Source organism: Balaenoptera physalus, assembly GCF_965194825.1.
Source record: "Balaenoptera physalus genome assembly, chromosome: X".
Lineage (NCBI taxonomy): Eukaryota > Metazoa > Chordata > Mammalia > Artiodactyla > Balaenopteridae > Balaenoptera > Balaenoptera physalus.
In genome coordinates this window covers 118149518-118162058 of record NC_138903.1, presented here as the reverse complement: position 1 = coordinate 118162058, position 12541 = coordinate 118149518, and the positions used below count along the sequence as shown (strand labels likewise).

Below are 12541 nucleotides of genomic sequence, written 5' to 3'. Positions count from 1 at the left end.
TATTTATATGTAAACATTTATAAAATTCATCTCTATAAATTAGTAGAAGTAGTATCTCATGGGAAGAAATCATGAAAGATGCACCTCCAGAAAAATTGCAGCAATTTAGAAGTTTGTGTGAAGGCATATTTTCTTATCATTTTGACCATAATAACTCCCGGTTATTATTTAATTTTAACATTTATAGGGAAAGTTGTGTTGTCTTGCCTTCCTTTTTTTTTTAAAATTATTTATTTATTTATTTTTGGCTGTGTTGGGTCTTCATTTCTGTGCGAGGGCTTTCTCTAGTTGTGGCAAGCGGGGGCCCCTCTTCATCGCGGTGCGCGGGCCTCTCACTGTCGCGGCCTCTATTGTTGCGGAGCACACGCTCCAGACGCGCAGGCTCAGTAGTTGTGGCTCACGGGCCTAGTTGCTCCGTGGCATGTGGGATCTTCCCAGACCAGGGCTCGAACCCGTGTCCCCTGAATTAGCAGGCAGATTCCCAACCACTGCGCCACCAGGGAAGCCCTTGCCTTCCTTTTAGCTTCTTTCCTTATTTTCTGTATTAGGTTTATTTCATTCCAAATATCTTAAACAGCAAAAACTTTTTTAAGAAAAGAATACTGCATAGCTTGCAACAAGCTAGGGGAAAAATTTACAATGAATATTAGAGATATGAGGTATATGTTCTCAACATATAAAAAGATATAACTCAGTATGAAAAGGACAAACATAGTAGCTGGGAAAGTCAAGAGCATTTCAAGAAGAAGCAATTCACTAAAGGAGAAGTAACAGTAGCCAACCTATGGGGATACGCTTTTTCTTCACTAGCAAGGTTGATGTCTGTTGTTTTGGTCTATTTTTTCCTTTGAGGGGAATATGCCTCCTCCCTCTCACAGGGTCTTATTAAAACTGTTCTTCTCCTGAAACAGACTAGGGCACTTCACACTTTTTGCAGAGAGAACTCAAGGCTGAGTTGTTCCCACAGCAACACCTTAAAGAAACTCTCCATTAGTTCATGCTTTCTATTGCTCCAAGAATTACCTTGCTGCCAACTCAAAGCAGGTTGCTCAATAGTATTTTCTTGATTTCTTTATCTCAGCCTTAAGAGAGTTCTGGCTAACCTTTCAACTATGTCCTTGAGCTTCTAGGTGGAAATCTGGGTTCAGCAAGCAATGTATGAGAGTTCCAGTTGGACCACATACTTACAAACACTTGCTCTACAGGCAGTCTTTCATTTCACTCTGGTGGGTGTGCAGTGACTTCTCATTATGTCTAAACTTGCATTCCTCTGCTGATTAATGAAGTTGAACACCTTTTAGATATGGATTGGCCATTTGAGTATGTCTTACACGAAGTGCGTTTTCAGGTCTTTTGCCCATATTTTATTAGGATGTTTGTAAGTTTTAAATTGATTTACAGTTCTGCATATATTCTGGATTTCACTGATTTTTTTGGAGAGAGAGATATATCCAATTATATATACATACATAAATATGCACAAATATTTATATACATTGTTTAAATTGATTATATAATACATAGATATATATGAATATATGAATAATTAAATGTATAAATGTTTATCCAATTTATATATCTACAAAATTTTGAGTATCTTCTATATATATGTTTTGCTTTTTCATTCTCTTAATCATGTCTTTTTGGTAAACAGAAGTTTCAAATTTAATTATGTCTAATTAGACAATCTATTATTTTTGGTTAGTCCTTTTTTATCCTCAAAAATAAATTTTTGCTTACCTTAAAGCTATGAAGATAATATTCTAAATTTGCCACCAGATCTCCCATTCATCTCTAATAAATTTTTGTGGAATGGGATGACGTAAGAAGCAAGCTTTATTTTTTCCCGTGTACATAACAACTGGACATATTAAAAACACTACCTTATCCACAGTGGTTGGCAGGGGACATTGTGTTATAAATCCAGCTGTTTAGCATAGTTCCAGATCTGTGTCTAGATTCTCTGTCCTCTTCCATTCGTGTATTGGCCTATCCTTGCTCCATTACCAGACTGTTTTAATTACAGTACTTTTGTAGTAAATCTTCAAATCTGGTAATCCATGTCCTCCAACTTTGTTGTTTTTCTTAAAGATTGTCTTGGCTATTCTAAGCCCTTTAATTTCCATACACTTTTTACTATCCGCTTGTCAATTTTCACCAAAATGCAACATGGTGGGATTTTTTTTTCCTTCTTTTTCTTTTTAATCTTTATTGGAGTATATTTGCTTTACAATGGTGTGTTAGTTTCTGCTGTAAAACAAAGTGAATCAGCTATACGTATACATATGTCCCCATATCTCCTCCCTCTTGCATCTCCCTCCCACCGTCCCCATCCCACCCCTCTAGGTGGTCACAAAGCACCGAGCTGATCTCCCTGTGCTATGCAGCAGCTTCCCACCAGCCATCCATTTTACATTTGGTAGTGTATATATGTCAGTGCTACTCTCTCACTTTGCCCCAGCCTCCCCTTCTCCCCTGTGTCCTCAAGTCCGTTCTCAGCATCTGCATCTTTACTGCTGCCCTACCACTAGGTTCATCAGTACCATTTTTCTAGATTCCATATATATGCATATGGTATTTGCTTTTCTCTTTCTGACTTACTTCACTCTGTATGACAGACTCTAGGTCCATCCACCTCACTACAAATAACTCAATTTCGTTCCTTTTTATGGCTGAGTAATATTCCATTGTATATGTGTGCCCCATCTTCTTTATCCATTCATCTGTCAATGGACATTTAGCTTGCTTCCACGGCCTGGCTATTGTAAATACTGCTGCAGTGAACGTTGTGGTACATGTATCTTTTTGAATTATGGTTTTCTCAGGGTATATGCCCAATAGTGGGATTGCTGGGTCATATGGTAGTTCTATTTTTAGCTTTTTAAGGAACCTCCATACTGTTCTCCATAGTGACTGTATCAATTTACATTCCCACCAGCAGTGCAAGAGGGTTCCCTTTTCTTCACACCCTCTCCAGCATTTATTGTTTGTAGATTTTTTGATGATGGCCATTCTGACTGGTGTGAGGTGATACCTCACTGTAGTTTTGATTTGCATTTCTCTAATGATTAGTGATGTTGAGCATCCTTTCCTGTGTTTGCTGGCAATCTGTATATCTTCTTTGGAGAAATGTCTGTTTAGGTCTTCTGCCCATTTCTGGATTGGGTTTTTTGTTTTTTTGATATTGAGCTGCATGAGTTGCTTGTATATTTTGGAGATTAATCCTTTGCCAGTTGCTTCATTTGCAAATATTTTCTCCCTTTCTGGGGGTTGTCTTTTCGCCTTTTTTATGGTTTCCTTTGCTGTGCAAAAGCTTTTAAGTTTCATTAGATCCCATTTGTTTATTTTTGTTTTTATTTCCATTTTTCTAGGCGGTGGGTCAAAAAAGGATCTTGCTGTGATTTATGTCATAGAGTATTCTGCGTATGTTTTCTAAGAGTTTTATAGTGCCTGGCCTTACATTTAGGTCTCTAATCCATTTGGAGTTTATTTTTGTGTATGGTGTTAGGGAGTGTTCTAATTTCATTCTTTTACATGTAGCTGTCCAGTTTTCCCAGCACCACTTATTGAAGAGGCCGTCTTTTCTCATGGTGGGATTTTAAATAGGATTAGTAGAGATCATTTTGGAGAGAATTGACAGTAACGACTCAATAATGAATCTTACAATCCATGCAAAAAGTATTTCTTTCTGTTTCCTGAGGTCTTTACTTTCTCTCAGTGATGTTTCATACTTTTTGTGTTGTGCTCTAGCACTATTTACTTAGATATTTGATGTTTTTGATACTATTATCAATGGCATTTAAAATTTCATATTCTAATTATTTGTTGCTATTATATGGGAATAGAAAACTGGTAATAATAATAACCACAAAGTGGTTTTTATTATAACTAATAAGTTGATTAAGTTCACTTATCAGTTCTAATGATTTTATATTCGTTTGCATATTCTATGTAATGCCATCTGTGAATAATGACAGTTTTACTTTTTCCTTTCCAAACTTTACAACTATTATAATTTCCTGGTACTACTTCACTTTTTAGAACCATCAGTAAATTGTTGAATGGATAGTGAACACCCTTTTTTCCAAACGCAGGGAGAAATGTTTGATATTTCACCATTAAGTGTGACATTTGCTATAGATTTTTAGGGGGTAGATACACTTTATCAGATTAAGGAAGTTGCCTTCTATTCTAGATTGTGGATAGTTTTTATCATGAATAGGTGCTGAAATTTAACCCATCTATAAAAGTGATCATAAGGTTTTCCCTTGGTTTGTTGTTGTTGTTAAGTGTTGTTAAGCATTACATTGATTTTTGAATTTTAAACCAATCTTGCCTTCCTGCAGTATACCCTCATCAAGACAGGATGTATATCCTTTTTATATATTATTGTATTTTATTAATCTTTGGTTTAGGATTATTGGGTTTAAGTTCAGGAGAGATATTAGTATAAAGACCTATATAGTTTTCTTTTCTTCAAATGTCCTTGTGAGATGTTGTTATCAGTTTATATTGGCCTTCTAAAATGAGGACAAAGAGGCACAGTGGTTCAGAATCCGCCTGCCAATGCAGGGGATACGGGTTTGATCCCTAGTCCGGGAAGATCCGACATGCTGCGGAGCAACGAAGCCTGCGAGCCACAACTACTGAGCCCGCGTGTCATAACTACTGAAGCCCGTGCACCTAGAGCCTGTGCTCTGCAACAGGAGAAGCCACCGCAATGAGAAGCCCGTGCACTGCAACGGAAGAGTAGCCACCACTCGCCGCAAGTAGAGAAACCCCACTCACAGTAACGAAGACCCAGCACAGCCAAAAATAAATATGTAAATAAATAAATAAAAAGTAAAAAATAAAAACAGTAAACTGATTTAAAAAATAAATAAAATAAAATGAGGACAAAGGAAGGGAGTTATTTCCCTTAACAAAAGTAATGCCCTTTTTTGTTGAGAGTTGCCCATTCCCCAAGCATTCTGATTACTCATGGTTACACCATGTTTGGCTTTGGACAGCAGCTTGTGTATTAGCTTCGTCCTTTTTAAATTTTTATTTATTTAAAAAATATTTATTTATTTATTTGTTCATGGGCTCTGTACTTGTATCACGCGGGCTCTCAAGTTGTGGCGTGTGGGGCTCAGTAGTTGTGGTGCATGGGCTTAGTTGCCCCAAAGCATGTGGCATCTTAGTCCCTGACCAGGGATCGAACCTGCACCCCCTGCTTTGGAAGGCAGGTTCTTAACCATGGGACCACCAGGGAAGTCCCAGCTTCCTCCTGTTTTAAACTATAGACTGGATTAAAATTCAGTTGCATTTTCTGAAAAGAGTATTTGTTGAGGTATGGTAAATATTGGACCATGGTGAAAACTCAAATTAATGATTCAACTTCTTGGTTATATATACATATGCAAACTGTTTGCAATTTTGTGATTGTTGGAGTTTTGTTGCAAATGGGACATGTGCATTGGTGTTTCTCAGGAAATGATGCGTCATGAAGCAGAGTTTACTGTAGGGCCTGAAAACCAAATGGAACTTTGTGGAGAAGCCGAGAATCCTTCTTCATCTAAGGAAAAGCTGAGTATGGACCTGCTGTCCGTGAAACAGGAAGAAGAGGGAGGATACTCTTTTGGGGCCTCATCCGTGTCCATGGAACATGGTAAGAATGACTGTTCTCACCTCCTCTTCATGGTCTTACCCAGTAGAGTGTGGATTCTGCCTCCTCCACTTTACTGGAGCTGTTCTCATCAATCTCACTAGTTTTGGCTGAGATTGCCATTAATTTCTCAGCCATATTTGACGCAGTTGTTCACTCTCTCCTTCATGGAAACTTTCTTGGATTCCTATACTCTGTGACCTGCTGGTTTTCCTCTCATATTTGTAACCCCCTTTCATTCTTTTTTTCTTCTTACCCTTGTCGTTTTCCCTGTAAACCTTATTGTAAAGATTCCTGAATCCCACCATTTTTTCTCTGTCTACTCCACTCCGACATGAACTTTCAACAAGATACTACAATAGCTTCTTATCTGATCTGACTCCTGTTCCTGCTAGAGTCTGACCCTCACTGTCTAACCCTGTAGCCGGAGTGATCACGCCAACGCAGAAATGAGATCAGGCCACATCCACGCTGAAAGCCCATCATCACCTTTCCTAGGCGCTCAGAACACAACCCGAACTGCCGACGCTGGTCTACCAGCTGTGCACGACCTGGCCCCGCCATCCTCTCCTAACACGTGGCCTGTCGTCTCCTGCTTGCTCTCTGTGCCTCTGTCCTTTGCTCTGTGCTCCCTGGCCAGTCCCCTCCCCGGGTCTGTGCACGTGCCCTTGCCGCAGCCTGGAACTCTTCCTCTGCATGAGCACAGGCCGGCTCTCTCTCCTCCTCCAGGCTCTGCCCAAAGGACACCTACCTCCTCAGGAGGGCCTTCCCGACCCCGCGGTCCACTGGGGCTCCCCCTCCTGCTGTCTGTCCCATCCCTGCTTGCTTCTTCCCTAACACGAATTCAAACTGTAATTGTTTGGTTGGATCATTGTACACTCACTGCCTGGCCTCCCCATGAGCATGGCAGTTCCATAAGGGCGGGGATTGTTTCCGCCTGTCCTGTTGGCTGCCTCTCCCCAGCTCCTGGCACGGTGCCCGGCACAGAGCAGGACGCGTCAACGGAGGAGAGGTGTCAGACCTGGAGTAAACAGAAACTCACTTTTCTGAGACAGAAAAGATGGATGAGGAGGATCGTATACTGACAGGGATTGGGGGTGGGGTGAAGGGGGACATACAGAGCCTTCAGATCCAATGGCCACCACCTCTGTGTCCTCAGAACTTTGGAGGGAGAGAGGCGGGAGTTTGGCGGGGTTGGGGGGGCCATGTAGTCTGATGTCAAGCTCGGTAGAGCATGGCATTTCATAGGTAAATGACAGAAATCATGACACCAAGTGAGACTTGCTGCTTTTCAGCTTGTAAAGCACAAGCTGCAGCTAAACCCTCAGCACCAGGGACCTGAGACTGTTTAGCAGTTGTACTGTCTTACTTGGTTTCCATATGTATTCGTGGTGCCGTGAAGAGAAGAAAGCGCGTTTGTCGTATTACCTTCCTGCGCTCAATTTGAGGGGTCTCAGGCTCCGTCTGGTACATCCGCTTGCTTTATGAAACAATTTCCTCAAAACTGAGGAGCGCCGGGCTGTCCCTGTGGAGTTGCCATAATGCACCTACGTCACAGCTCCACTTGTTAATTTGGTTTCCAGATGTTACTGTCACTCACGACGCTCATGAGGAGAAGATGGAAAATGGTCAAATCTCACCCGATGGCTTCTTGTCAAAATCTGCTGCCCCAGAGCTTATGAATATGGCAGGAGATAGTATCCCACCCGACCAAGTGGATTCTCTGTCTGATGATTTCACTAGTCTCAGGAAAGATGGCCTGATGCACAATCCTGGTAGCAATGCACTCATAGGAGGAACCAAGAACTGCAATGTCTCTGTAGAGGATCGAAAAGTGTCAGTAACATCTGCTTTGGAAACTGGGCCAAATACGTTGCAAATAACTCCTGCTATGGCACAAGGAATCAATGCTGATATAAAACACCAGTTAATGAAGGAAGTTCGAAAATTTGGACGAAGTAAGTAGTGACAGAACATCTATCAGTAATGTAATGGGAGGTCCCTTTCCTTTTAGGATTCAGAATAGATTCCAGGTATCTCTTGAGGTGCATTTTCGGGAAGTATTGGGTTTTCACATAATTTAAAATGATTCCTCTTGCTTTACCTAAAAAAGACCCAATACGCCTTTCTCTCTCTTTTTCCCCTTACTTGCTGTAATAGTTTCCTTTTGCTGCTGTAACAAGTTATCACAAACTTTGTGGCTGAAAACTGTAGTATCTTAGAGTTGTGGAAGTCAGATCTGAAATCATTTTCACTGGGCTAGCATGAAGGTGTTGGCAGGCCAGGGCTCCTTCTGCAGGCTCTAGGGAGAACCTGTTTCCTTGCCTCTTCCAGCTTCTACAGGCTGCCTGTGTTCCTTCGCTCGTGGGCCCTTCCTCCATCTTCAAGCCAGCAACTTAGCCCCTTCTCTCCTCTCTAACCTCTGCTCCCACCCTTCCATCTTTTCTTTCTGACCAGCTCTACTGCCTCCCTTTCGTAAGGATATTTGTGGTTACATTGGGCAACATGTATAAGCATGGATAATCTCCCCATCTCAAGAGCCATAACTTAATCACATCTGCAAAGTAAAGTCTCTTTTGCCATGTAAGGTAATATGTTCACAGGTTCTCAGAATTAGGACATGGACAACTTGGGGGGCCATTATTCAGCGGACCACATTTAATTAGTGTTTAGAGTTTCCCTAGCAGATATGTGCAGATGTCTTGATTTGACAGTTTCAAATACAAATTATACCTAACTTTCCACACACAAGGAATGATTACTGATGACGTATAACGATTGAATTTTATTTTTCATCCATATTTTTAAAAATACTAATTTTTTAAATATCTGCAGAGTATGAAAGAATTTTCATTTTGCTTGAAGGAGTGCAAGGACCTCTTGCAGTGAGGAAACAATTCATTGAATTTACCATCAAGGAAGCTGCAAGGTGGGTGTAAAGAGGAAGTCTTCATAGTATTTTCTTTTAAGAAGGTGGGCCCAAGGCAAGACAGGCGGAGGCATTGGTGCTGCCTTGCTTTTCTTTTTTTTTAAATTAATTAATTAATTTATTTATTTTTGGCGCTGCTGGGTCTTCGTTGCTGCACGCGGGCTTTCTCTAGTTGTGGCGAGTGGAGGCTACTCTTCATTGCGGTGCGCGGGCTTCTCATTGCGGTGGCTTCTCGTGTTGTGGAGCACGGACTCTAGGTGCACAGGCTTCAGTAGTTGTGGCACGCGGGCTCAGTAGTTGTGGCTCACGGGCTTAGTTGCTCCGTGGCATGTGGGATCTTCAGGACCAGGGCTCGAACCCGTGTCCCCTGCATTGGCAGGCGGATTCTTAACCACTGTGCCACCAGGGAAGTCCTGCCTTGCTTTCCTAAGCCCTGGCCCTCAGTCATAGTTACAGCTGTCTCCAGAGGCGTTTAGATTAATACTACCTGAGGCCAACTCATTCATCCAGGTCTGTGGAGCCTTCTGGACTCCTCACACTCTGAGGTGGGCCTGGGCTCTCAGTTGGTACTCTCGGTATTAGCTAAGCCCTATCTTTACACGAACATACATTTTCTATTTGCCATGTGAATGGTCAGTCCCACTTTGTACCCCGCACGGTGCCTCGCACATCATAAATGCTTTAAGGACCTTTTGGTTAATAAAATTTCTTTTTCTTTTTTAGGTTCAAAAGATGAGTCTTAATTCAGTACCTTGAGAAGCTACTAGAATAAAATAGAATCCCATCACCTTCTCAACAACGTTAATCACATCAACAGCAGATCATGATGTTAACACAAAGACCAAGGAGGAACAAAGATTACTTTTTATGTGCTATAGGATAGAACGGGATATTGTTGAATATCCTACGATGTTTTAGTCAAGGGAACTGCCTTCCAGTGTTAGTTTCTGCTGTATAACAAAGTGAGTCTGCCATACATATACATATATCCCCATATCTCCTCCCTCTTGCGTCTCCCTCCCACCCTCCCTATCCCACCCCTCTAGGTGGTCACAAAGCACCGAGCTGATCTCCCTGTGTTATTCGGCTGCTTCCCACTAGCTATTTTACATTTGGTAGTGTATATATGTCCATGCCACTCTCTCACTTCGTCCCAGCTTACCCTTCCCCCTCCCCATGTCCTCAAGTCCATTCTCTACGTCTGTGTCTTTATTCCTGTCCTGCCCCTAGGTTCTTCAGAACCATTTTTTTTTAAGATTCCATATATATGTGTTAGCATATGGTATTCGTTTTTCTCTTTCTGACTTACTTCACTCTGTAAGACAGTCTCTAGGTCCATCCACCTCTCTACAAATAACTCAATTTCGTTTCTTTTTATGGCTGAGTAATATTCCATTGTATATATGTGCCACATCTTCTTTATCCATTCATCTGTTGATGGACACTTAGGTTGCTTCCGTGTCCTGGCTATTGTAAATAGAGCTGCAATGAACATTGTGGTACATGACTCTGGGCATAGATTTTTAAATAAGATACGAAAAAAAATGATTGACTAGTCAGATCTAATTAAGAACTTCTTTTCATCAGAAGACACCATTAAGAGACTGAAAAAGTAAAGCAATTATACTCCAATAAAGATGTTAAAAAAAAGTAAATCAGAGACTTATAGAAGATATTCATAGTATATACATCCAGCAAAGGAGTTGAACTCAGAACTCCTACAAATTGATAAGAAAAAGACAATCCAAATATGGGCAAAATTCCTTAAAAGGTACTTCATAAGGACATATCCAAATGGCTACTAAACATAAATAGGTGCTCCAACTCATTAATCATCAGAGAAAAGCAAATTAAAGCCATAATGAGATACCATTAAACACCCACCAGAATGGCTACAATTAAAGACAGACTACACCATATATTTGTGAGCATATGATGCAAGTGAACTCTTGTGCATTGCTGGAACCATTTTGATACGCTGGCTCCCCACTACTTCAGTTGGCGCTTTATGGCAATCATCCATCATGACACTTTTACAAATTGTGATGTCACTTCATGCCATGGGTTACTTTCATCCCATTTCCCATTAGCAAGAAGCAGAGCACTGTACTCAAGCCCAAAGGCACAATCAAATAAGTTCCCAAATCTCATCCTAAGGGTCTACCTTAGGGACCATGCACGGCACCAATTCTGTTTCAGACTGTGTTGAGTCAAGAGACAGAAACCAGATAGTAATTTGAACAGTGAACATTTAATATAAAGAATTACTGACTATAACGGGGAATAGAGTATCAAGAGATTGTCTAGTAAGAAGTCGAGAGCTCTAAACATAGAAAGAGCAGATATAAGGAGCTGTCACTATCTCCAAAGCTGAAATAGAGCACCTGCAGTGGATTGAATGTGCCCACCCCTCAAAATTCATATACTGAAACCCTAATATCAGTGTGATGGTATTTGGAGGCGGGGTCTTTAGGAGGTAATAGGTCATGAGGGCTCCACCCTCATGGGAATGGGATTAGTGCCATCATAAGAAGAGGCCAAAGAGCTAGCTGGCTCTCTTTCCACGATGGAGGATAAAAGGAGAAGTCACACCTGGGAGAGAGCTCTCACCAGAACCTGTCCATGCTGGCACCCTGATCTCAAACTTCCAGCTTTCAGACTGTACAAAATAAATTGCTGTTGTTGATAAACGACCCAGTCTATGATAATTTGTTATAGCACCCAAGGAAATCCATCCCCTAACCCCCATCCCCCAGCCATTGCTGAGACAGAACATTCAAGGGAAAGCCACTCCCCCCCAACCTTGGCTGAGTTAAGGCACTCAAGGCAGAATGCCCCAAAGATTGAGTTAGATCCCACAAAGAAGACTCTCCTGCTCAGAGCTGAGAAGGAGTACCCAAGGCAGAATTCTGCCCAGGCTGAGATAGAGCACCCAAGGCAAAGTCCCTCCCCACTGCCCCTGCACCAGGGAGAGCTGTGATAGAGCCCCTAAGGAAGAGTCTTTCCTACAGAGCTAAGATAGAGACCCAAAGAAGAGCCCTCTTCATGGATGACTTAGAGCACCTGAAGAAGACTTCAAACCCCTCCCGGGACAGAGAGAGCACCGTAAGTACAATTTTCCACCACCCTACCCCCTCCAAGTTGAGACAGAGCACCAAGTAAGATCCTCTCAGGGTAGAGTTAGAGGACACAAAGAAGACTCCTCCCCAGGGGATAGAGCACTCAAGAAAAAGTCCTATTCCTCAAAGTTAAGGACAATCCCAGCAATGCGGAAATAGAATACCAAGGACAAGCCACCTGGGGTTTGAGATAGAGACTCCAAGGAAAAGCCTGTACCTAACAGGGCTGAGACAGATTCCCCAAGGAAGAGTCGTCTGCCAGGACGGAGAAAGAACCACAGAAAGAGCTCCCACCCCAAAAGTAATACAAAGCACGCTAACGATGAGCCATTATCCCAGACTGACATAGAATATCCGAGTTAGCTGTCCCTCCACAGCTGAAATGGTACACCCAAGGATATTCCCCCCACCACCCCAACTGAAGAGCTGATGCTGGGCAACAAAGGAAGAAGCACCTGCTCCAAGACTAAAATAAAGCAGCCACTGATTTGACCCTTCCCACAGCTGAGAGAGTTCCCAAAGAAGAGCCTCAGGTTGAGGTAGAACATCAAAGAAAGTTCTCCCCACCCGAGCTGAGAGACAGCACTCAGTGAAGAAGCCGCAACCTGCAGTACTGATAAACAGAAATCCAGACCATGTTGGAGAAGCCCAGCTGTGGCTCACAGAGTGGCAGAGAAGATGTTGTAGTGTCACACCAGTGGAATTTGCTGGAACTCCATGCTCTGGAACATGATATAGAGCCACCAAGAAAAAGTACTCCTCCCGGGCTGAGATATAGCGCCCATGAGAATCCCACTGCACCCTCCCCAAGCTGAAACTCAGACCTTGTTGGAAAAGTCTGGAAGT

At 42.1% G+C, this 12541-nt stretch overlaps 1 protein-coding gene across 1 annotated transcript; it reads left to right on the top strand.

Moving 5' to 3' along the window:
- Window positions 1–1690: 1690 nt before the first annotated feature.
- On the top strand, window positions 1691–12328 carry LOC309652008 (integrator complex subunit 6-like). The gene is made up of 4 exons (XM_082445456.1): window positions 1691–5650; window positions 7231–7605; window positions 8483–8576; window positions 9300–12328. Exons 1-4 carry the CDS (start codon window positions 5452–5454, stop codon window positions 9310–9312), a joined length of 681 nt encoding a protein of 226 aa, XP_082301582.1. The 5' UTR covers window positions 1691–5451; the 3' UTR covers window positions 9313–12328.
- Window positions 12329–12541: the final 213 nt, after the last annotated feature.